Genomic DNA, 26,857 nt, shown 5'->3' on the forward strand with positions numbered 1-26,857 from the left:
AGATCTGAAGTAGGCTCAAGAATCTGCATTTCTAACAAGTTCCCAGATGATACTGGTGCTGCTTGTCCAGGGGCTACACTTCGAGAACCACTGGCCTAAGTCAATCTCTAGTTCCTAGAGGCACCAAGAGAAAGCAGGCTGCTAACGAGAGCAGCTTTATTAAGATAATCCAAATGCCTATCTCAGATGTGGCCATGGAGGACAATGAACATACTCCAAGGGAGCAAAACCAGAGGCTCACAGGTTGGGTGACTGAGGGTCTCATTCCTATTGCTAGGGCAATACATCCTATTCCAGTCCAGAAGTGTGTCATGTTTTATGGACTGAGGACTATAGAGTGTTATTTCCCATTGTCTCATAATCCAAATGAGAAATTTTATTGCAATAATTTTGTTCTCTCTCCACCGCTGCACGTTGAGCTAGTTAAAATTTCGCTACTTTTTTATGAGGCATAGACAAGTTGATTGTAAAGTTCATATAGAAAAATAAACACAGAAGAATGGCTAGGAAAACACTGAAAAGGAAGGTCTTGAGGCAGGAGAGAACTAGCCCTGTCAGATATTTAAACAGTCTACCAGAAAGCCTCCATAAGTCAAACAGTATAGCATTGGAACATTGTACAGATAAATCAATGCGATAGAATAATAAGTTCAAGGGAAAAAAAAGCCAGCTACATATAAAAGTGTAGTGTATGAGAAGGGTAGTATTTCTCAAATCACTTTGGCAAAGTTAGTGTTTTTACAACTGGTGCTGGAAAAACTAGATAGCCATTTGGAAAAGGATACAATTAGATACATTCTTAACACCACACAGGAATAAAACCAAAATAGATGATACAGCTAAATAAAAAGTATAAAACTATACCAATATTAGAAGAAAGCATATTATTCTACAATTTACATATTGAGAAAAGCTTTCTAACTATGATTAAAAATCTGGATAGAATAAAATAAAAATATAATTTTGATTACATAAAACAAGTTTGAAAAATTTGCATATAAAAGTACCATAAGTAAAGTAAAAAACAAATGACAATCTGGGAGAACAAATTTGCAACATATATCAGAGATAAATGGTTAACAGCCCTAATTTACAGAAAAGACTTTTGAAAGTTGAGGAACAGAGACCAAAATCTTTTTTTAATTTATACTTTAAGTTCTGGGTTACATGTGCAGAACGTGCAGTTTTGTTACATAGGGATACACGTGCCACGGTGATTCGCTGCACCCACCAACCCATCACCTGCATTAGGTATTTCTCCTAATGTTATCGCTCCCCTAGCCCCCCAACCCCCCAACAGGCTCCCTGTGTCCATGTGTTCTCACTGTTCAACTCCCACTCAGGAGTGAGAACATGTGGTGTTTGGTTTTCTGATCCTGGATAGTTTGCTGAGAATGATGGTTTCCAGCTTCATCCATGTCCCTGCAAAGGACATGAACTCATCCCCTCTCATGGCTGCATAGTATTCCATGGTGTACATGAGCCACACCCTCTTAATCCATTCTATCATTGATGGACATTTGGGCTGGCTCCAACTCCTTGCTATTGTGAACAGTGCCACATCTTATAGACACAAAAATATGAAAATATATTCAACCTCACTCATAATAAGAAAAATACAAACTAAAACTACAATGAGGTTCCATTTCTTACTCCGCAACTTGGCAAAAATATCAAAGCCTGTCAATGCGCTCTGTTGGTGAGCCTAGGGAAAATCAGGTGCTCTCACATACTGCTGGAAAAAATACAAAATGGCATAATACCTATGGAGGGGATTTTGGCAATAGCTAACAAAATTACATATGTACTTATCCTCCAATAGAGCAATCTCAATTTCAGAAATTTCTCAAAATGATACATCAGCAGTATAAAAATGTATACACATAAGGTTATTATTTATTGCAGCATTATTTGTAATTGTGAAATATTGGAAATTACCTGTCAAAGCACAGGAGTTTGGTTGGATAAACTATAGCACATATACACAATGAAGTACTATGCAGCTGTAAAAATGTATAAGGAAGTATACATATACATCTGCTTATCTTTGGATTAACACATAAAGCATGAACCCCAAAACAATGAAGTTGGTTACCTACAAGGAGTGTGGGAAAATGGGGTGGGGAAGATAAAAGAAGAAAGTGACAGTTCTCTGAGTATACCTTTCTGTATGGTTTTTACTTTTGAAAACATGTTAATATGTTGTCCATATTCAAAAAAACAAATCAGTAAGAATAGAAAAGTGGGGCTAAAACTGAAATCAAATGTAAACAAATAAACCCAACTAAATTTCAAATGGAAAACACAATGATACTGAAGAGAAACTACAACAAAAACTTATCTATAAGTCAGCCATCATCCCTCCCTGAGGGAACCGTAAATCACCTAGTTCTTTGTTCTGAAGTTACATTACAAAAATGGATGATAATTCAGGTATTCTTTTCGGGTAATAGTGGTATATGCATTATACGTAGGCGTAGGCATTTAAAAATTGTACATATGAGAAGGATACCGAGTAGCCAAAAGGAGAATCGGAAATGTAGTTTGCTATCCACCATCTATTTGCCCTTATTCTGGTTACAATGCATTACTTTCTTTCAGAGGGATCACCCCTTTTCCCACTTTCAGTTCAATTATTTCTTATGGAGTTTACTCGACCCCGAGGAGCTACACATGAGAGAGGAGGTAAAGTTTTGACCTGCTATTGCCATCTTGCCATTGTAACGCCTGAGAATGGGCCAGCATTGAAAACAGATCTGAGAGATGGAGAAAAAAATGTCCCCATGACTTTGACTAAGATATGAATCCCCTATGCTTTTTAAACCAGTTTATCTATGGAACTAGTACTTGCAACCAAAAAATGTACTAATGGATTTGCTGCAAAATCATAGTTAAAGACATTATTCCAATTCCATGCCCCTTGTAATAAGGTTCTTCTTTGTTAAATGCTTTAAAAATCTTAGGAAGCAAAAAGTATCTGTTGAAGAATTAGCATTCTTCCTCTCACATAATTATGTAACCTGCTAAATTTTTCTTCTTGCCTTTCCTGTCAGGAAGCTCAGAGTTAAATTAATGTTCAAGTAAATTCCTTATTATCCCTGGCTCTTGGCGTACTTTTTTTCCTTTAATTTTCATGATTTTGTGTTTCACTTTAGCATCCTTATTGTATATATGACTGTTACCATAAACAACCTTGAATCTCTTTTAGAAAGAGAATAAAATCAGTGTCAGGCACAGAAACAGAATACACATTTGTTCAGTAAAAAAAAAAATGCATCTATTAACAAAGTATTTCTGTCAGAAACGGAACGATCAGAGATGTTACATATGGTGGTGTACAACACTTCCTTTAAAAAAAAAAACAAAAAAGTGTAGGACACTGTACCTACATTCAGAAAATATACCAAATGTATCTGAGAGTCTTAAAGCAAAAGGAAAGAAAAAGGCAAAACCTGGGTTCTAACCTATGCTTAGGCATGGAGGTGGGGCAGAGGGATGAGGAAATAACAGACCTAGAAATAGGTTGCTTTGTGCTTGGGTAGAGTAGGTTCTAGGTTCTAGAAGAAGCCAATAGTAAAAGAATGTAAACTCTATCTTCAGAAATATGTCCCCAGCAGTTTCAATCTGTTTGTTCAAGAGGACACATGGGGACTCATGGGAGAAGCAAATTGTGGTCTGATACTTCTATCTCTCACTTTGAGGTACATCGAGGGTACCTCGAAGTTAACCATCCTGGCTAACATGGTGAAACCCCATCTCCATTAAAAAATACAAAAAAAAAAAAAAAAAAATTAGCTCGGCGTGGTGGCGGGCGCCTGTAGTCCCAGCTACTCGGGAGGCTGAGGCAGGAGAATGGCGTGAATCCGGGAAGTGGAGCTTGCAGTGAGCCGAGATCGCGCCACTGCACTCCAGCTCGGGCGACAGAGCGAGACTTCGTCTCAAAAAAAAAAAAAGAAGAAAAAAAAAAAAAAGAAAAGTGTATCATGTTTAGTTTGGTAAGCCTAAATTATTTAAGGGTCTCACTGACCAAAAAAATGCATTACCTATTTTGGTAGCTAATGCTTAAAATACAACTGCAGAATGTAGTAATACTTTCATAAGAATAAGGTTTTTAAAGTATTACATATAAATGGTGATCAGATATTTTATTAAGGGGCTGGGAGATGGAAGACATGAAAGCAAAAGCAGAAAAGAGATTAAAAAGAGGTGGCCATGTGTCTTTATAGCAGCATGATTTATAGTCATTTGGGTATATACCCAGTAATGGGATGGCTGGGTCAAATGGTATTTCTAGTTCTAGATCCCTGAGGAATCGCCACACTGACTTCCACAATGGTTGAACTAGTTTACAGTCCCACCAACAGTGTAAAAGTGTTCCTATTTCTCCACATCCTCTCCAGCACCTGTTGTTTCCTGACTTTTGAATGATTGCCATTCTAACTGGTGTGAGATGATATCTCATTGTGGTTTTGATTTGCATTACACGTATGTTTATTGCGGCATTATTCACAATAGCAAAGACTTGGAACCAACCCAAATGTCCAACAATGATAGACTGGATTAAGAAAATGTGGCACATATACACCATGGAATACTATGCAGCCATAAAAAATGATGAGTTCATATCCTTTGTAGGGACATGGATGAAACTGGAAACCATCATTCTCAGTAAACTATCGCAAGAACAAAAAACCAAACACCGCATATTCTCACTCATAGGTGGGAATTGAACAATGAGATCACATGGACACAGGAAGGGGAATACCATACTCTGGGGACTGTGGTGGGGAGGGGGGAGGGGGGAGGGATAGCATTGGGAGATATACCTAATGCTAGATGACGAGTTAGTGGGTGCAGCGCACCAGCATGGCACATGTATACATATGTAACTAACCTGCACAATGTGCACATGTACCCTAAAACTTAAAGTATAATAAAAAAATAAATAAATAAAAAAATAAATAAATAAATAAAAAGAGGTGGCCAATATGCAAGCAATTTTTGCGCACTTACCAAAGTTGGCCTAGTGTCAGTCCTGTTTACCTTTAAGAAGTTGATTGAGAGAAACAGAGGAGGTACATGGTGCTTTTGATTACCGGGCTCCAAATGCATTTTTGACCCGCATATGAAATAAAATTTCTGTGTATATGTACAGCTGTTATAAATTAACACGGCATACACGTGTGACTTTTTTTCATAAATTTCTGTTACTCTACTTGATTCTGAGCTTTAAAAAATTTTGCCAATCTTTAGAGATTAAAATTTTAATTTTTTTTTGCTGTAGAAAAGGTTGTCACCTTATCTAACTTGCAAACAAATGCATTTTCCTGATAAGTCCTAAAAGTACTGTAAGCTTTAATGTTCATTTTATTTAATTTCCTTGCCTTATGAGAATATTAGAAGAGTAAGTTGGAAAAATACTAGAGTTTAGGACATATCAGGGTATATGCATGAAAAAGCAATATCCTGAAACACCTGTTACATCTGGCCCCTGAACAAGGTGTATCATTTCCAATGAATTCTGCAATTAGCTGGATGTGTTTAATAAAAGCAGACACAAAATTTTATATCCAAAAATGATCAAGCGAGGTCAACGGTAAAAATGTTAGAAAGTTGCAGCCTTTTTATTTGGTACCCAGAGAATGCCAGTAATTTAACATATCTTGAGAACTGTTGCTCACAGAGTTTTAACAAGAACAAAAATAAATATAACTTCTATGTCTTCTTTGGCATGTTGTAAATTCAAAATGATAGCCATTTCTTTAGCAGCATTGTGAGAGAAAGAAACATTGTAAAATGAACTACTGGATTTGGTCTTACATGATAAAAAATTTAGTATAATAAATGAAAATTTTAATGTCAAAAAACCAATGGTTTAAAGAAAACATTAATAAAATAAATGGTAACATAAAATTCATAATATAGTCAGAACAATAAAATAGTTTTTGAACACTGGGGATTGTTTAACTGCAGCTTTGAAGTTTTTAAGTACACGTAAATCAAATTCACACACAACTTTTATTTAATGCCATTTCAGTCTTCAGAAATGCAATGAAATGTCAGTATATATATATATATATTTAATATCAGAAATAAGTTTAGGAATTCAAAAGTGCTTGGGATGTGTTGGCAAACCAATTTTTTAAAAAATGTGGCTATAGCAAACTGTGGTTGCTTCATAAAGCCTATGTAACTCCCAACTACCAACAGTACTTCCTGTTTTTTTTTTTTAATCAAACAGAAAAACCACCTTCTCCTTTTTTTTGTACTATGGAATTTAATGCAAGATAAATTCTAACTTACAAACCATGCTGGAATTTGGATATTTAAGGTTTTATGTGTAACTTTTTAAATGGCTGTTTCTTTTCTTTTTTTTTTTTTTTTTTTTTTTTTTTGAGACGGAGTTTCGCTCTTGTTGCCCAGGCTGGAGTGAAATTGGCACAATCTCGGCTCACCGCAACCTCTGCCTCCCAGGTTCAAGTGATTCTCCTGTCTCAGCCTCCTGAGTAGCTGGGATTACAGGCATGCGCCACCACACCCGGCTAACTTTGTATTTTTAGTAGAGACGGGTTTCTCCATGTTGGTCAGGCTGGTCTCGAATTCCTGACCTCAGGTGATCCACCGCCTCGGCCTCCCAAAGTGCTGGGATTACAGGCATGAGCCACTGTGCCCGGCCGGCTGTTTCTTGATAGACTGCTTTCCTGCTGTTAAAAATAATTTTATCATACTAAAAAACAAAACTACATATTTGTTATAAGCAGCAATTTCAGAGAGAATGAATTTGGAAAGAGAAAGAAAATGTGACCTGAGCAATATTAGTTCATAGGAAAGATAAAAGTAACCTAATCGGTCACATTTTGACAATTTTTTAATAAACGAATGCAGTTAGTACATTCTCTATAATTGTCCACGTAAAATTAGATGCTTAATACCTTTTGAAGAATAAATTATTAGTTCCCATAACTAGACAGTTGGAATTACAGCAAAGCAGTCATCCACAGAAGCTCTATTGTCCAGCGTTTAGAAATGTGAATACAAAGCGAACCCTAACTTGGCAATTACATATATATATTTATTTATAAGCATTTAGCTAAAATTTATTTAGTGAATAATTGAAGCATACATAATTTGCCAATATAATGTAAGCTTGGATTTCCATATTCTAAAACTTTTGTTTTTCTAAATATTTCAAAGAAACTTATGTCTATAATTTAATATATTCAAGTATAGTTCCCTTTTCTCTTATGTATTAGCAACCAAACTGAATTTTAGGTGATCAAGCATAACATTTTATTGAAAGTATATGATGGAATTCACTATACTGTAAGACTAAAACCAGGAACAGTGCATCCATGAGTATAATGTATGTTGTGAATAATCACTATCAATGCCACTATATTCCCACATAAAAAGGCAAATAGCCCACTATTGATTTATTCTGCTAATTTCAACAATCATTGATCTTGAGGTACATGCCAAAAATGCCTGAATAAGCTTTGAAATGTAAAACAAAAATGTTTTAAAGAAGTTTAATTGCAGTTGGCCAATATATACTTAATATGGCTTGCATTTTTTTTTTTTTTGAAATAACATTGTGACTTAAAGGATTTCTAGGTCCTAAAATCTGGAAAAGGGATCTGGAAAAATTTGGACTCCATGAGTAGTTTGGATTCAATCTCTCTGTGCTTTTTTTTTTCTTTATAACAGGAATGGGATGGGGGGTGGGGGGAATAAAACTTCTTATGCTATATAGGTCATGTACTGTGAGAAACAAGAATACAAAACTATGGGTTTAAAAACAACATATACAGAAATAATCGCCAATCTCTGTCTACCTCCACATCATTTTGTCATAGAAGTTCATTGTGATTAAAAAGTTTAAAAGTTTTTAAGAGAAAAGGTAGATTGAGAAGTAGAAAGGAAGTAGGAAGGAAATTGTGCAAAAAAAGAAACAGTTTATTAGATACTCTGACCCTGGGACACACTGTTCCTTTCCCCCAAAATATTTTCCCTGATAGGAACTGAATTTAAAATTATCACCTTGTTAGATTGCCTGAAGATCCAGCAACTAAAAACTTGATTAATGCACAACTTCCTTAAAAAATGCCAATTAACTATTAGCCACTGACAGAAAAATGTAAATTAATTTAATAAGATAGCTTTCCTTTCACCTTTTTAGCTGGAAATGTCTGTTCTGACAGAATGGATATCCTGATTTGGGGAAGAGGAAGAGGAAGGAACAAGGAGTAAGGATCACACAGAATCCTTCTGGGGATAGGGTAAATTTCGTTGATGGAGTATTGCTGTGAGGTGCTCAAATAAGATAGATAGCATGAAGGGGCTGGAAAGCCAGGAGAAAGAGAATGCACAGAATACCACAAATATGCTTTGCCCACTTTAAAGCCTAAGAAGTTTTCTTGTGGGCCTTAGGGCCAAGATAAATGGTTGTTTTCCTTCTTCATATATGAAAGACCTCTATCTAGAAAATACTAGTCAATCTGTATGGAAGTTTCTCTGGGCAGTACTATTTTAACATGTTGTTCCAATGGGCAGACATTATACATACCAAGCATCTGTTCTTAAGGTTGTGGGTTGCCTAAACATATGGAATCCCTTTGAGCCAAACAGAGGTGCTATCAAAATTGTTTTATTATATTGAATTACCAATGACAATAAATTACAAAAAACAATGTTTTAGACATTGCTGAGTCTAACAAAATAGGCTGAAGTTTGATCTTTGTGAAAGGACTTGAAACCATTGTTTTTTCCCACAAAAATCCCCATCACCAGCACTGCATTCGAATTTTCTTGAAAATTGTTTCCTGAGTTCATTCATGGTAGTATGTGCTTAAGGACAACAGGTTGTTAGTCTATTTGAGCAAACCTGATGTTTTCTCTAAGAAAAACAAATTCAATATCCTCCCCCTTCAAGAACAACAATAAAACCCCAAACTGTGCTATCATTAAATACTACCAAAAACCATTAACTAGAAAAACACAATGCAAAATAATTATTCAAGAACCCATTAGAAACCACAGTATTCTAAAGTCTTATAGAAAAGATGTGTTTTTACTAGTTAAGCATTGATAGAAGTCCCATCAAAAAAATGTTCAATCCAAATCTGCATTTTTGGCTATGGAGTTCTAGCCAAACTGGACAGGATTAGGCATCCTTACCTGGGCTCCTTCTACAAAATAACAGTATGTTTTGAAGCTCTCCCATATAATAAGGTTGCCCCCTACTACTGTGGTTAAGCTAGCATATTTGAGTTTTTCACTAGAAAACTCTCAAACAATTATCGGGTACATCCAGTAGCATACCTTTGTCTTTTATACACTGTCAGTCCTCACTGGGTGATCAGAAATCATGCTGTTCATTGCTTAATTCTTATAGTGTTCCTTTTATGATAGGACTGTATGGCATGACCTTTCTGAGCAAGCTAATTTAAAATTAATTAAGACTGTCTACTTTTTAAAGCCATTGATTATAGAAAACCTGAAAGTTATTTTGTAATCATTTTTCATTTTCTGATTTCACTTCCCCTAATTTTATTACTTAAAATGCATCCATGGAAATAGTATCTCTGTCCTGAAAACTTCAACACCAAAATCACACCTCTGAGTTTGACATATCGATTCTGATAGGAAGGCATAACAGCACTAGATAATGACAGAAGGAAAATAAGTCAGAATATATGCTTACAAACTGTTACATGCAAGTACATATAGTAATAAAGCAAATGAGAAAAAAAGCCAAAATGGAACATAAAAAGCCAAAAGACATGATACCTAACTACTTCTAAGTAATTATTTTTCATGTGGCATAAATTGTTCTTTAATCTCTTTCAATTATTTCCAAAAGATACCTCAAAATAAGAATACATACTTTAATATATCACACCCAGGAAACAGATATTTGTGCAAGGGGTATAGATTATTTACATTACAAACAGAATATGTATAGTTTCTTTTATTAAATACCAAAGTTACAAGTTTCCTAGCCTAAATTGTATAATTCAGCACTCAGTAATCAACTTTCTCTCTGAATGAAGCAAAGTAAAATACATAGCAAATAGTACACCTAACACGCACAAGTAGTTCACTTATATTCACTAAAGAAAACTGTGATATCCTCCAGTTTACATTCATGAATTCTTTCTGTCAGTAGTAGTAGTAGTAGTAGTAGTAGCAGCAGCAGCAGCAGTAGTAGCTGCTGCTGTTGTTGTAGCAATGGTATTTTCTTCAACAACGTGAAATGATTCTTTAGCATTTCATCATTTAGAGAAAAGAATACATACTACACAGTGGTTCTGAATTATACATTAAATAAGACCAATTTGGCCAGTTTTTTATAAATATGATTTTAAAATGTGCTCAAATTTTTTGTAGACCATTGATATTATTCATATTTAAAATGTTAGTTTATCTTCATGAAGTAAAATGATTAAGTAGCATTGTCTAAAGTTTACTGTAATACAATATACTATATCATGTGTGCTATATGCACAAGTCCACTACAGCAAGATGTCAACTGTATTATCATAGGATTCAAGGTAGAATAATATGCTACACTGTACTTCAAAGCACATCGAAGTCAGAAAAACAACAGTGTAGTTCATTTATAAAGGGGATAGATGATGATTAAAATCCAATTGGTTAACTTGAAAGTCAGTTTATATAACACCAGGATAGTGTCAACACCACATACTTCATTTTCAAAGGCTTAACTATGACCTATTTATAAGATTACACCAACAGTATAAAGCCTTTGGAAAAAAAAAAGTTTCACTTGTACTAAATTTCCATTTGATGTAAAATTTACAGAAGCCTTATAAAAACCTTTATTTCTAAATGAGGCCACTTATGGATAATATACAGATCTGCCTGCACACATTATCTGAGATATAATTCTTCTATAACAACTTTGGCACCAACTATATCAAGAATTCATATATTAGCACAAATGTATTTTGCTCTGGCACCAAACCACTATGTTTACATTTTAGTAACTACAGTGAGTCAAATGAATGGAGTCCTTTGGTTTTACGGAATAACAAGCTTTTACAATCAGTTTTTGTTGTTTTTCCTTCATTAGAAAAAGCCTATCCTTCAGGATCTGATGTTTAAAAATACTAACATTGCTTGTCATTATACTATTATATATGTATACTGATTGTTGGTAATGACTCCCCAAACCATAATTGTATGAAACAAGAAAAAAAATATTAAAGTAACTTTATTTGAAAGGAATTTTAGAAGCTTGTGTGCAGAGAAGTTGTGAGGACCTGGTGGACACCAATTATATGCTTAAATAAACACTTGAACACTACTGCAAACACATAGTATGAATATTGTGGACCTGTGAATGGTTTTTTAAATCTCACTTCCCCTAAAAATGGGGATTTAATATTACTTAATATTCAAGTAATTTAGCAGACAACGATGCCTTTGATAAGAATAGGAAAAAAGCCACACATTTAATTTCATCTTCATCCAGTTTGGCCTAGGAACACCACAAATCTTACAGGCCAGTTGATGTTCGCTTTTTCATGCTCCGTCGCTGGGCTAAGCTTGAAGCAGCTACAGGCTCTAGGACTGGTTGAAAGGTCTTGTGAGTCAGGGCAGAGTATGTTGCAACCATTGCTCCCTAAAGTAATGAGAAAATGCCACAAACTAAGTACAAATTCTGGAGTTAAAAAAAAAAAAAACTTTCACATGATATCATGAGACATATATCTAGAACAAAATGTTTTCCTAGGAAAATAATTGAATATATTAGATCTGTGCACTGATGAATCAATATTACTTGTATGTTTTTCATTTCAATAACTATGCTTTTTACAAAAAATTGTTAAAACACTAACATTTAAAACCTTGATTCAATGTATATGGATATAGGAATGGTTTCACGAACAGTTATAAATTAAGAACTAACAGCAATCTTTTATTTCAATATGAAACTTGCATTTAGCCCAATCCTAATTCCAGCATCTCTCAAAAGCAAGGCAGGTACAATCAAGAAATTTTTATTATTTCATCTGAAAGGCAGTAGTAAAGTAAGCTAAGAAAAGTACATGGTTGTTAATTTAAAAAAATCTATCTTTAAAAAATAAAGATATTTTAAGGAATTATTTAAGTGTCATCAGCAAGTGGCACACAATGGGTTTATTAGGTATCTGATATCTTGAAGGCACATAAAAGTATGTTTGTTTTACCTTAACAACATGTGACACATCATTTCTCTTTGGCTGATCATTTGGCAACTGGTCTCTGTGAGTTATCCATGAGTGCTTTAATATTTGTTCAGCAGTATACCGCTGATGTGGGTCCATATGAAGCATATGGGAAAGCAAATCCTAAATTAAAAAAAAATGTGTGTGTATATATATATACATGTATACATACATAATTTTACATTTACTGAAAATGTGACAGCATCAATAGCCTTGCAATCTGTTTATTTCACCTACATTTATGCAAAGTAAAATCTATACTCTACACAGTTAACTCTCAAGAGAATCTTGAGAGATATTTTTCAATATATACTAAATCCTTATACACCACTTTTAAATCGGAAGATGCCAAATCTGTGGAATTGGATGTGTGATTAGTGACGGAGGAGGAAAATGTAAAATGGCAGAAGTTATCCTGGAATATGCTAAATGTTCAGCAGGAGACAGGAGCTATTGAACTTTGCTGTTAAGCTGGGCCCCAAGGTGTAAGGGTATGTGTACACAGATAAAACATAGAAGGGAGGGTCCCATGTAGTTAATCCATTCAATAAATGGTGGCTTACTATATAACATATTAAGAAAGCAAACCATAAATCCAATGTTAGCAAGTGGCTTCTATCATAGTAGTCCCCAGTGCATTTTAAGTTTTTCATCAGAGTAAGTGTACGTTTGCTTATGTTATCTCTGTTGCAATTTAAAAAGTTGTAAATTTAATATAACCTCACAGGAAAAGTTTTCAATATATTAAGAGATGTAATACTTTTAAATAAACTGTCTCTCACAAGTATCTTTTAGAGAAATGAGAAGTAAACTCCTTAATAAGCATTTTCGGAGAATCTGGCAAGATGGCCAAATAACAGCTCCGGTCTGCAGCTCCCAGTGAGACCAATGCAGAAGGTGGGTGATTTCTCCATTTACAACTGAGGTACCCAGTTCGTCTCACTGGGACTGGTTAGCCAGTGGGTCCAACCCACGGAGGGTGAGCAGAAGTAGGGTGGGGCATCGCCCAACATGAGAAGTGCAAGGAGCCAGGGGACCTCTCTCCCTCGGCCAAGCAAAGCTGTGAGGGACTGTGCTACCCAGCCCAGATACTACACTTTTTCCATGGTTTTTGCAATCCACAAATCAGGAGATTCCCTGGTGTGCCTACACCACCAGGGTCCTGGGTTTCAAGGATAAAACTGGGAGACAATTTGGGCAGACAGTGAGCTAGCTGCAGTTTTTTTTTTTTTTCGTAACCCAGTGGTGCCTGGAATCCCAGCGAGACAGAACCATTCACTCCTCTGGAAGTGAGGCCGAAGCCAGGGAGCCAAGTGGTCTCGCTCAGTGGGTCCCACTCCCACGGAGTCCAGCAAGCTAAGAACCTCTGGCTTGAAATTCTCACTGCCAACACAGCAGTCTGAAGTCAAACTGCGACAATTGAACTTGGTGGCGGTGGGGGGGGGGGGTGTCCACCATTACTGAGGCTTGAGTAGGCGGTCTTCCCCTGACAATGCTAAGGGGGCCGGGAGGTTTGGACTGGGCAGAATTTACCATAGCGCAGCAAAGCGGCTGTGACCAGACTGCCTCTCTAGATTCCTTCTCTCTGGGCAGGGCGTGTCTGAAAGGCAGCAGCCCCAGTCAGGGGCTTATAGATAAAACCCCATTTCCCTGGGACAGAGCACCTCGGGGAAGGGGCAACTGTGGGCGCAGCTTCAGCAGACTTAAACTTTCCTGCCCGCCAGTTCTGAAGAGAGCAGCTGATCCTGACAAGGATTCTCCCAGCACAGTGCTCTAGCTCTGCTAAGGGACAGACTGCCTCCTAAAGTGGGTCCCTGACCCCTGTGCCTCTTGACTGGGAGAGACCTCCCAACAGGGGTCAACAGACACACCATACAGGAGAGCACCAGCTGGCATCAGGCTGGTGCCGCTCTGGGACGGAGCTTCCACAGGAAGGAGTAAGAAAGCAATCTTTGCTGTTCTGCAGCCTCCACTGGTGATACCAAGGTGAACAGGGGCTGGAGTGGACCTCCAGAAAGCTGCAGCAGACTTGCAGAATAGGGGCCAGACTGTTAGAAGAAAAACTAACACACAGAAAGCAACAACTTCAACATCAACAAAAATAACTCCCACACAAAAACTCCATATAAAAGTCATTAGCCTCTAACATCGAAGGCAGATAAATCCACAAAAATAAGGAAAAACCAGCACAAAAACGCTGAAAATTCCTAAAAATAGAATGCCTATTTTCCCCCAAATGATCGCAACTCCTCTCCAGCAAGGGCATAAAACTGGACAGAGAATGATATTGACGAATTGACAGAAGTAGGCTTCAGAAGGTGGGTAATAACAAACTCGTCTGAGCTAAAGGAGCATGTTCTAACCCAATCCAAGGAAGGCAAGAAACTTGATAAAAGGTTACAGGAACTGCTAACTAGAATAACCAGTTTAGAGAGGAACATAAATGACCTGATGGAGCTGAAAAACAGCACGAGAACTTCGTGAAGCATACCCAAGTATGGATAGTTGAATTGATCAAGTAGAAGAAATGATATCAGAGATTGAAGATCAAATTAATGAAACAAAACATGAAGATTAGAGAAAAAATAATTAAAAGGAACGAACAAAGCCTCCAATAAAATGTGAGTCTATGTGAATCAAATCTACGATTGACTGATGTACCTGAAAGTGATGGGGAGAATGGAACCAAGTTGGAAAACACAATTCAGGATATCATCCAGGAGAACTTCCCCAACCTAGCAAGACATGCCAACATTCAAATTCAGGAAATACAGAGAACACCACTAAGATACTCCTTGAGAAGAGCAATCCCAGGACACATAATCATCAGATACTCCAAGTTTGAAACAAAGGAAAAAATGTTAAGGGCAGCCAGAGAGAAAGGTCGGGTTAACCTACAAAGGGAAGCTCATCAGACTAACAGTGGATCTCTCTGCAGAAACCCTACAAGCCTGAAGACAGTGAGGGTCAATATTCAACATTCTTAAAGAAAAGAATTTTCAACCCAGAATTTCATATACAGCCAAACTAAACTTCATAAGCAAAGGAGAAATAAAATCCTTTCCAAACAAGCAAATGCTGTGAGATTTTTGTCACCACCAGGTCTGCTTATAAGAGCTCCTGTAGGAAGCATTAAATATGGAAAGGAAAAACTGGTACCAGCCACTGCAAAAACATCAAAATATAAAGACCATTGACAATATGAGGAAACTACAACAACTAATGTATAAAATAACCAGCTAGCATCATGATGACACGATCAAATTCACACGTAACAATATTAATTTTCAATGTAAATGGGCTAAATGCTTTCCATAAACAGAACCAATGACAAAAACCACGATTATCTCAATAGACGCAGAAAAGGCCTTCAATAAAATTCAACACTACTTCATGCTAAAAACCGCCATAAACTAGGTATTGATGAAACATATCTCAAAATAGAGCTATTTATGACAAACCCATAGCCAATATCATACTGAATGGGCAAAAGCTGGAAGCATTCCCATTGAATACCAGCAGAAGACAAGGATGCCCTCTCTCACCATTCCTATTCAACATAGTATTGGAAGTTCCAGCCAGGGCAATCAGGCAAGAAAAAGAAATAAAGGTATTCAAATAGGAAGAGAGGAAGTCAAATTGTCTCTGTTCACAGATGACATAACTGTATATTCAGAAAACCCCATCGTCTCAGCCTAAAAACTATTTATGCTGATAAGCAACTTCAGCAAAGTCTCAGGATACAAAACCAATGTGCAAAAATCACAAATATTCCTACACACCAATAATACACAAGCAGAGAGCCAAATCATAGTTAAATTCCCATTCACAATTGCTATAAAGAGAATAAAGGAATACAACTTAACAAAGGACATGAAGGACCTCTTCAAGGAGAGCCACAAACCACTGCTCAAAGAAATAAGAGAGGACACAAACAAATGGAAAAACATTCCATGCTCATGGATAGGAAGAGTCAATATCGTGAAAATGGCCATAGTGCCCGAAGTAATTTATAGATTCAATGTTATCCCCATCAAGCTATCACTGACTTTCTTTGCAGAATTAGAAAATGCTAATTTAAGTTTCATATGGAACCAAAAAAGAGCCCATATAGCCAAAACAATCCTAAGCAAAAAGAATAAATCTGGAGGCATCATGCTACCTGACTTCAAACTATACTACAAGGCTACAGTAACCGAAACAGCACGGTTCTGGTACCAAAACCAATATATAGACCGATGGAACAGAACAGAGGCCTCAGCAATAACACCAAACATCTACAACCATTTGATCTTCGACAAACCTGACACAAACAAGCAATGGGGAAAGGATCCCCTATTTAATAAATGGTGCTGGGAAAACTGGCTAGCTATATGTAGAAAGCTGAAACTGGACCCTTTCCTCACACCTTATATAAAAATTAACTCAAGGTGGATTAAAGACTTAAATATAAAACCTAAAACCATAAAAGCCCTACAAGAAAACCTGGATTATACCATTAAGGACACAGGAATGGGCAAAGACTTTATGACTAAATCACCAAAAGCACTTGCAACAGAAGCCAAATTGGACAAATGGGATCTAATTAAACTAAAGAGCTTCTGCACAGCAAAAGAAACTATCATTGGAGTGAAAAGGCAACCTATAGAAGGGGAGAAAATTTTTGCAATGGATCCATCTGACAAAGGTCTAATATCCACAATCTACAAGAAACTTAAACAAATTTAGAAGAAAGAAACAACTCCATCAAAAAGTGGGCAAAGGATATGAACAGACACTTCTCAAAAGAAAACATTTATACGGCCAAAAACATATGAAAAAAAGCTCATCATCACTGCTCATTAGAGAAATGCAAATTGAAAACACAATGAGATAACATCTCATGCCAGTTAGAGTGGTGATCATTAAAAAGTCAGGAAACAACAGATGCTGGCGAGGATGTGGAGAAATAGGAATGCTTTTACACTGTTGGTGGGAGTGTAAATTAGTTCAACCATTGTGGAAGACAGTGTGGCAATTCCTCAAGGATCTAGAACCAGAAATACCATTTGACCCAGCAATCCCATTACTGGGTATATACCCAAATATTATAAATCATTCTTGTATAAAGACACATGCACATTTATGTTTATTGCAGCGCTATTTACAATAGCACAAACTTGGAACCAACCCAAATGCCCATCGATGACAGACTGGATGAAGAATAAATGGCACATATACAACATGGAATACTATGCAGCCATCATGTCCTTTGCAGGCACATGGATGAAGATGGAAACCATCATTCTCAGCAAACTAACGCAGGAACAGAAAACAAAACACCAGGTATTCTCACTCATAAGTGGGAGTTAAACAATGAGAACACATAGATACAGGGAGGGGAACATTAAAAACTGCGGCCTGTCGGGGGTTAGGGGCAAGGGGAGGGAGAAGGGCAGGGAGAGCATTAGGACAGATACCTAATGCTTGCGGGGCTTAAAAACTGAATGACGGGTTGCTAGGTGCAGCAAACCACCATGGCACACGTATACCTATATAACAAACCTGCACGTTCTGCACACGTATTCCAGAACTTAAAGTAAAATTAACCAAAAAAAACTGTTCTAATATAGAAACAAAATCATCGTATGCAAACGTTTCATCAACCACAGAAGCAGTGAAACTAAAGACTCTAAGTAGTACTATCAGATTCTGAAGAATAACGTAATTGGTTGAAACCATGTAAGGGACTAGGGCAACCAATCAAAAGCCATACTGGGGAAACATGTGCAAAAATAAATGGACAATTAATACTAAAAAGAAGATAGCAATGATTTCAATGAAACAAACCTAAATGGTTATTGGAAAAATGAAAAAATTTCAATAGACCAAGGATTTCTTCTTCTGGTCAAGATGAAATACCAAGGACTGGATGTACCTATCTGCCCGAAACAACCAATTAAAAAAAAACATAAAATATATAATATGTCAACAGTTTTCAGGATATCAGATGTTAGGCAATAAAGGAAAGTGATTCCTAATAGTGAGAAACAATCAGGTTAGCATTGTGATTGCTTCAGCTTACCAACCTGAGAGAGTTTTCTAGCTGCTGTGCAGGTAAGGGAAACTCAGGTGAAGCCTTGTGGGTTTGAACTGAGGAGACAGAACTGAGACTCAGGGGAGACCAAGGCAGACATAGTTAGCAGGACAGGGTATGAGAGGGGTGTGAGGAGCAGAGAGAGAGAATTACAAGGCTCTATAAAAGGTCTCACTAAATTATCTAGCAGATTACTACTGATAAAGATGTGGGGAAACAACCCAAGACCTTGGAAAGAACTATCTGAAAGCACTGGATGAAAATCAGGACTCACACAGGTGGGGTGTATTGCCTGTTTCCACCCGCCAAAATGGAAAACATCATAATTGATGAAGTATATTACAGAGTATTTAGAAGCACCTTGCCTAAATAGTGAGTAGCCCTAGACTAAACACTAGTCTAGTCTGGTCCTGCCTAAAAAAATTTAAAAGGAGGACCCAAAAGTATGAAACTGTTTCCAGTAACTTAACTGCTGCCCAGAATAAAGTTCAAGCATACTTATAGGAAAATGAAGAGCAAACTAAACCTAAAATTAGAAGAAAATAAATAATAAACATCAGAGAAGAAATAAACAAAATAGAGAATAAAAAAATGATAAATGAAAAAGAGTTGGTTTTATGAAAAGATAAACACAATTGACAAACCTTTAATGGGACTAAGATAAAAGAGAGATGATTGAAATAAATAAAATCCAATGGAAAAGAAGACATTACAACTGATACCACAGATATAGAAAGAACTATGAGACTATTACAAACAACTATATGCCAACAAATTGGAACACCTAGAAGAAACTGATACGTTCCTGGATATATAAAATCTACCAAAATTGAATGGACAAAACAGAAAATCTGAACAGACCAATAGCAAGTAACAGGATTAAATCAGTTACAAAAAGTCTCCCATCAATGAAAATCCCATCATCTGATGCCTTCACTGCTGAATTCTTAAGAGCAAATACCAATCCTTTTCAAACAATTCCAAAGGATTGAAGAGGAGAGAATCCTGCCAAACTCATTGTATGAAGCCAGAATAACCCAACTGTTCTAACCAGACAAGAACACAACAACAACAAAAACTATAGGCTAATAGCCTTAAAGAACATAGATGCAAAAATCCCCAGCAAACTGAGTTCAACAGCACATTAAAAACATCATTTAACATGATCAAGTATAATTTATCTCAGGAATAAAAGGATGGTTCAACATATGCAAATTAACACATAATACATCACATCAACAGAATCAAGGACAAACACCATATGATAAATTTAAAATGCAGAAAAAGCATTTGATAAAATTCAACATCCATTAATGATAAAAAACATTAAACAAATTAGGTATAGAAGAAACATACCTCAACTTAATAAAGGTCACATATGACAAACCCACAACTAATATCATATTGAATAGGGGAAGGTTGAAAGTTTTTCCTGTATGATATGGAATAAGACAAATATGCCCACTTTTACCACTTTTATTCAGCATAGTTCTGGAAGTCCTAGCCAGAACAATTGGGCAAAAGAAATAAGGGGCATGCAAATTGGAAAGAAGGAAATAATACTGTTACTGTTTGCAGATGACATTATCTTATTTATAGAAAACCCTAAAGATGCCACCAAAAATTGTTAGAATAAACAAAGTGCAGTAAAGTTGCAGGATACAAAAGCAACATACACAAATCACTAGCATTTCTATATGACAAGAGTGAACAGTCTGAAAAAGAAATCGAGAAAGCAATTCCATTTAGGAGCTGCAAAAAAATAGAGAGGAATAAATTTAACTAAGGATGTGAATGATCTCTACAATGAAAACTATAAAACACTGATGGAAGAAACTGAAGAGGATACAAATAAATGGAAAAATATTCCATTTTCATTAATAGCAATAATTAATATTGTTGATATGTCTATACTACCCAATCTACAGATTCAATGCAATCTCTATCAAGGTATCAATGGCATTCTTCACAGACATAGAAAAAAATTATAAAATTCGTATGGAAGCACAAAAGACTCCAAATAGCCAAAGTCATTTTGAGCAAAAAGAACAAAGCTGGAGGCATAACACTGACTTCAAAGTATTCTATAAAGCTATAGTAACCAAAACAGGATGGAGTCAGCATAAAAATAAACATATAGACCAATGGAACAGAACAGACAACACAGAAATGTATTGATGCTCTTACAACCAACTGATTTTCAATAAAGGCAGCAGGAACACACATTGGGTAAAGGATGGTCTCTTCAATAGATAGTGCCAATAAAACTGGACATCTATATGCAGAAGAATAAAACTAGACCAACATCTCTTACCATATATAAAAATCAACACAAAATGGATTGAATACTTAAATGTAAGACCTGAAACTATAAAACTACTAGAAGAAAACATGGGGGAAATGCTTCATGACGTTGGTTTGGATAAGAATTTTTGGGCAAGAATTCAAAAATACAGGCAAGAAAAGCAAAAATAGACAAATGGGATTACCTCAAACTAAAAAGTTACTGCCCAAGAAAGGAAATAATCAACAGAGGAAAGAAACAATCTACAGAATAGTAGAAAATATTTGCAAAGTATATATCTGAAAAGGGATTAATATCCAGAATATATAAAACATTCAAACAACATAATAGCAAAAAAATACATAATTTGATTAAAAAGTGGTCAAAAAATCTAAATAGACTTTTTTTTTTCAAAAGAATAAATACAAATATCCAATAGGTATATGGAAAAATGCTCAATATCACTAATTATCACAGAAATACAAATCAAAACCATAATGGGATATTATCTCACCCCAATTAGAATGGCTAGTACAAAAATGACAAATGCTGCCATGGATGTAAAGAAATGGGAAATACGCTATACTATTGGTGGGAATGTAAACTAGTACAGCCACTATGGAAAACTGCATGGCATTTCCTCAAAAAATTAAAAACAGTACTAACATATGATCCAGCAGTCCCACTACTGGCTATTTACCCAAACGAAATGAGAACAGTATATTGAAAAGATATCTGCACTCCTATATTTACTGCAGCACGATTCACAATAGACAAGATATAAAAGCAACCTATGTGTTCACCAACAGATAGTGGATTATAAAATGTGGTAAATATAAACAATGGAATACTATTGGCCAAAAGAAATGCTGTCATTTGTGGCACCATAGATAAACCTGGAAGACATTATGTTAAAGAAAATAAGCCAGACACAGAAATACAAATACCACCTGATCCACTCATTTGTGGAATTTACAAAAGCTGATCTCATAGAGGTACAGAGTAGAACAGTGGTTACTAGGGAATGAGGAGGTTAGGGTTGAGGGAGGGATGGGGAGAGATTAGCAAATGGGTACAAAATTATAGACAGATAGGAGAAGTAAGTTCTGGTGCTCTGTTGCAGAGTAGAGTAAATATAAATAACGATACTGTATTATACATTTCAAAACAGCTAAAAAAGAGGATTTTGAATGTTTTCATCACAAAGAAATGCTAAATGTTTAAGGTGATGGATAAGTTAATTACCCTGATTTGAACATCATACAATATACACATGTATTGAAACATCACACTATACCTCATAAATATGTACAATTTTTATGTGTTAATTAAAAATAAATGTTAAGAAAAACAAATTTGACATTAAGAAAATAGAATACTTATAGGAATTTAAAAGTATCTAGCACCCACCAAGGTAAAATTCACCGTATTTGGTATCTTCTCAAAAATTAGTGGCCAGGCAAAAAGCACAAAAATGAGGAGAAAGAAAAGAATCAATCAAAACTGACCCAGAACTGACACAGATGTCAGAATTAGCAGACAAGGATATTAAATAGTTATTATAATTGTATTCCTGATGTTCAGAAATTAAGTAGAGATAGAGAAGATATAAAAAAAGACTCAAGGCCGGGCATGGTGGCTCACGCGTGTAATCGCAGCACTTTGGGAGGCCAAGGCGGGTGGATCATGAGGTCAGGAGCTCGAGACCAGCCTGGCCAACATTGTGAAACCCCGTCTCTACTAAATATACAAAAATTAGCTGGGCGTGGTGGTGCACCCCTGAATCCTAGCTACTCAGGAGGTTGAGGCAGGAGAATTACTAGAACCTGGGAGGCGGAGATTGCAGTGAGCCAAGATTGCGCCACTGCACTCCAGCCTGGGAGACAGAGTGAGACTCCGTTGCAAAACAAACAAACAAACAAACAAAAAAAACCTCAAATCAAACTTCTAGAGATAAAAACTGTGAGATAATAAATAATGAAACTAAATCAAATATACACAATAGATACTTTCCAAAAAGAAACACGAGAGTATAAAACAACAAAAGAGCAGTTTGAGTGAGCTGTGAGACAACTTCACATGGTCTAATATATATATGCAGTTGAAGTCCCAGAAGAAAATTGGGAGCAGAAAAGAATATTTAAATAAATAATGGCCCCCAAATGTCCAAATTTGATGAAAACCATAAATTCACAGATACAATAAGGTCAATAAAACCCAAGTACAAGAAAAATCAAGAAAATTACATCAAGGCACATCAAACCCAAATCACTCAAAACCCAAGACACAGAGAAAACCTTAAAAGTAGCTAGAGAAAAAAGGACATGTTACATGTGAAACAAGGATAACAACAGATTTCCTGTCAGAAAAAAAAATTCAAATGGGAAGACTATGGAGCAACATATTTAACATACTGAAAAAAATGTCAACCAATAATTTTATATTGTGTGAACATATCTTTCAAAAATAATGGCAAATATTACACATCATAAAGAAGGTCATTTCATAACAGAGGGGATAAGTAATCAAGAGAAGAAAATTATAAATGTTTATTCATGTAAAAACAAAGCTTCAAAATACATGAAGCAAAAACCATTATAACTGCAAGGAGAAATACACAAATCCATAATGATAGCTGAAATGAGAAAGTAGACATCAGTATAGATTAAAGTGGTTAATAGCAGATATTAACCAGTTAGTAAGAAAATATTATAAGAAAAACTTAGTGCCAATGTGTTTGACAATGGACAAATTCTTTGAAATAAAAAAATGCCAGTGCTCACTCAAGAAGAAACAACTAACCGAAATAGCCATACACCTTTTTAAGAAATTGAATTTATAGTTAAATATTTCCAACAAAGAAAACTGTAGGTCCAGATGGCTTCACTGATGAATCCCAACAAACATTTAAGAATAAGAAATTCTAATTCTAAATAACTTTTTCAGAAATTTGAAGAGGAGGGAATGTTTCTCAACTCATTTAAGACCACTATTACACCAATATCAAAATCAGACAAAGATACTTACAAGAAAATAGTACATCCACATCCCTCATGAACACAGATGCAAAAATTGTAAGGAAAATTTTAGCAAATCAAATTTAGCTATATATAGTCTATTATGATCGAGTGGTACTTAACCTGGGAATAGAAGGTTGGCTTAGCATTTGAAAATAAAGGTAATTCAAATGTATATCAATGTAACAACAATAAAGAAAATCATGTGATTATCACAGCAGACATAGGAAAAGGCTTTGACAAAATCCAACATTCATCTCCAATACAAATTTTCATCAAACCAGAAACAAAATGGAACTTTTACCTAATTAGAAGCATCCATATAAAACCTACAGCTAACATCATCCTTAATGGTGAAAAATAAATGCTTACACTCAAGATCAGGAACAAAACAAGAATGTGCATTCTTTCCACTTCTACAACACCATACTGGAAGTTCTAGCCATTGAAAATTAAGAAAAAAGACATCCATATTAGAAATCAAGCACTAAAACGTCCTTATAAAAACTATTACCATCTACGTAGAAAAACTGATGGAATCTAGAAAAAAGCTACTAGAATTCATAAGTGAGGTTAGCAAGCTTCTAACATACAAGATCAATATAATCACATTTCTGCATACTAGCAACAAAAGAAAATAAAATTTTAATGCCATTAATATCATTAAAAACAAAATATTTGGGGAAAATATATGATAAAAGATGTTTAAGACCTGTATATTTAAACGTATAAAACATTGTTGAGAGAAAGTAAAGACCTAACTGGAAAGAGATACTGTGTTTATAGATAAGAAAAGTCAATGCTGTTAAAATGTCAATTCTTCCCAAATTGATCTATAGCTCCATCACCATCTCATTCAAAATCCTAGCAGACTTCTTTTTCTGATAGAAATTGAGAAGCTGATTATAAAATTCATATGGCAATGCAAAGCACCCAAAATAGCAAAACAACAACAAAAAACCTCAAAAAACTCTGAAAAAGAAAAAAGTCGAAACACTCATGGTACCTGATTTCAAAATTTAATTATAAAGCAACAGTAACGAAGATAGTATGGTAATAGTGTAAAGACAGACAAGTAGATCAGTGAAACAGAATAGGAAGTGTAGAAACAGAACCATGGATATTTGGACAATTGATACAAATACAAATGCAATTTGGTGAAGAAAGGATATTATTTTCAAAAAGTGGTACTGGAACAACTGCATATTCACATGTAAAAATGAACTTTGACCATATGTTGTACCATATATATATATGTTGAATCAAAAAAGAACATTGACCTAAAGATAAAACCTAAAATGATACAACTTCTAAAAGAAAACACAGGGGAAAATACAGATGCTCTGATTTATTAACGGGTTACACCTTGAAAAATACAGACTACTGATTGTTAACCCTCATGATCACATAGCTGACTGGGAGCTGTGGCTGGCTGCAACTACCTAGCATTGCCAAAGAGTATTTTACTGCACATTGCTAGCCCAGGAAAAGATAACAATTCAAAGGTTCAAAGTAGAGTTTCTATTGAATGTATATTGATTTCACTCTATCCTAAGTCAAAAAATCATCAGTCAGTCAAACCATCATAAGTTGGGAAACCTCTGTATTTGAAATCTTGCATAAGGTAAAAGTTTATTAGCTCTAATATCAAAAACATGATATACGAGAGAAAAAGAATAATCTTTATCAAATTAGAAATGACTGTTCTTTGAAAGACACTTAAGAGAATTAAGAGACAATCCATAAAAAGAAAATAATTGCAAAGCATAGATCTGACAGAGAACTTGCATTTAACACTCAAAAACCCAGTGAAAAAGGGAAAGGTAAAAGATAAATGGATGGCAAATAAACACATGAAAAATGCTGAACATCATTAGTCACTAGGGAAATGCGAATTAAAACTACTTTCAAATAGTATTACACACCTTTTAAAATAGCTAATTTTTTAAAAAAGGATCATATCCAGTGTTGCCAAAGATGTGGAAGAACTAAAATTTTCATATGCTAATGGTGAAAATGTAAAATAGCTCAGATAATTTGTAAAACAATTGAGTGGTTTCTTAAAACATTAAACACATGACTCAATCATTCTGCTCATAGGTATTTATACAAAAAAAAAGATATACACACATAAAACCACTGGCACATAGATATTCATAGCAGCTTTATTGGTTAACAACACAAAACAACACAAATGTCCATCAACAGGTGAACAGATGAACAATGATGTATCCATACAAAGAAATATTATCCAGCAATAAAATAGAATTAACTATTGCTGTACTTCAACAACATAGATAAATCTCAAAATTATTATTAAATAAAAGAGATCAAAAGACTGCAGACTTATGATTTAATTTATAAACATTTCAAAAAATATACAAACCCGTAGTGGCAGACAGCACAACTGTGTGTGCCAGAGAATGAGGTGGGTGGAAGATTATAAATTGAAGATATAGGGCAGGAGGGAGGGAATTACAAAACGGCATGAGGAAATGTTTAGTGGTAATGGATATGTTCATTATCTTGATTTTCATGATGGTTTCATGGGTGTGTATATATGTCATAACATTATATACTATACATGCATTTCATTTGTTATCAATTCTACCCCACTATAGTTGCTTAAAAAAAATAAAAAAACTCAACAGTCTAGCATATAAGAATAAGTTCTTGAGGGCTGGTACGATGGCCGAATGGGAACAGCTCCAGTCTGCAGCTCCCAGCTAGATCAACAGAAAAGGTGGGTGATTTCTGCATTTCCAACTGAGGTACCCGTAGTTGATCTCATTGGGACTGGTTAGACAGTGGGTACAGCCCACAGAGGGCGAGCTGAAGGAGGGTGGGGCATCGCCTCACTCAGGAAGCGCAAGGGGTCAGGGAACTCCCTCCCCTATCCAAGAGAAGCCGTGAGGGACTGAGCCACGAGAAACGATGCATTCCAGACCAGATACTATAATTTTCCCACCGTCTTTGCAACCCACAGACCAGGAGATTCCCTTGGGTGCCTAAACCACCAGGGCCCTAGGTTTCAAGCACAAAACTGGGCAGCCGTTTTTGGGCAGACACTGAGCTAGCTGCAGTTTTTTTTTTCTTTTTCATACCTCAGTGATGTCTGGAACGCCAGCAAGACAGAACTATTCACTCCCCTGGAAAGGGGGCTGAAGCCAGGAAGCCAAGAGGTCTAGCTCAGCAGATCCCACCCCCACAGAGCCCAGCAAGCTAAGATCCACTGGCTTGAAATTCT

General features: G+C 35.7%; 1 protein-coding gene across 4 annotated transcripts in view; it reads right to left on the reverse strand.

Annotated features, from left to right (window-relative positions):
- Positions 1 to 6,359: 6,359 nt before the first annotated feature.
- Positions 6,360 to 26,857, reverse strand: part of RPS6KA6 (ribosomal protein S6 kinase A6) — a 130,268-nt gene continuing 109,770 nt past the window's right edge. For all 4 annotated transcript variants that reach the window (XM_016943733.4, XM_016943734.4, XM_054676998.1 and 1 more), the window contains 2 exons: positions 12,216 to 12,356; positions 6,360 to 11,647 (listed from right to left, as the gene is read on the reverse strand). In XM_016943733.4, coding sequence (XP_016799222.1) covers positions 11,522 to 11,647; positions 12,216 to 12,356 — 267 coding nt within the window. In that variant the 3' untranslated portion in view covers positions 6,360 to 11,521. The remainder of the gene's footprint in view (positions 11,648 to 12,215; positions 12,357 to 26,857) is intronic.

Source organism: Pan troglodytes, chromosome X (genome assembly GCF_028858775.2).
Source record: "Pan troglodytes isolate AG18354 chromosome X, NHGRI_mPanTro3-v2.0_pri, whole genome shotgun sequence".
Taxonomy (NCBI): domain Eukaryota; kingdom Metazoa; phylum Chordata; class Mammalia; order Primates; family Hominidae; genus Pan; species Pan troglodytes.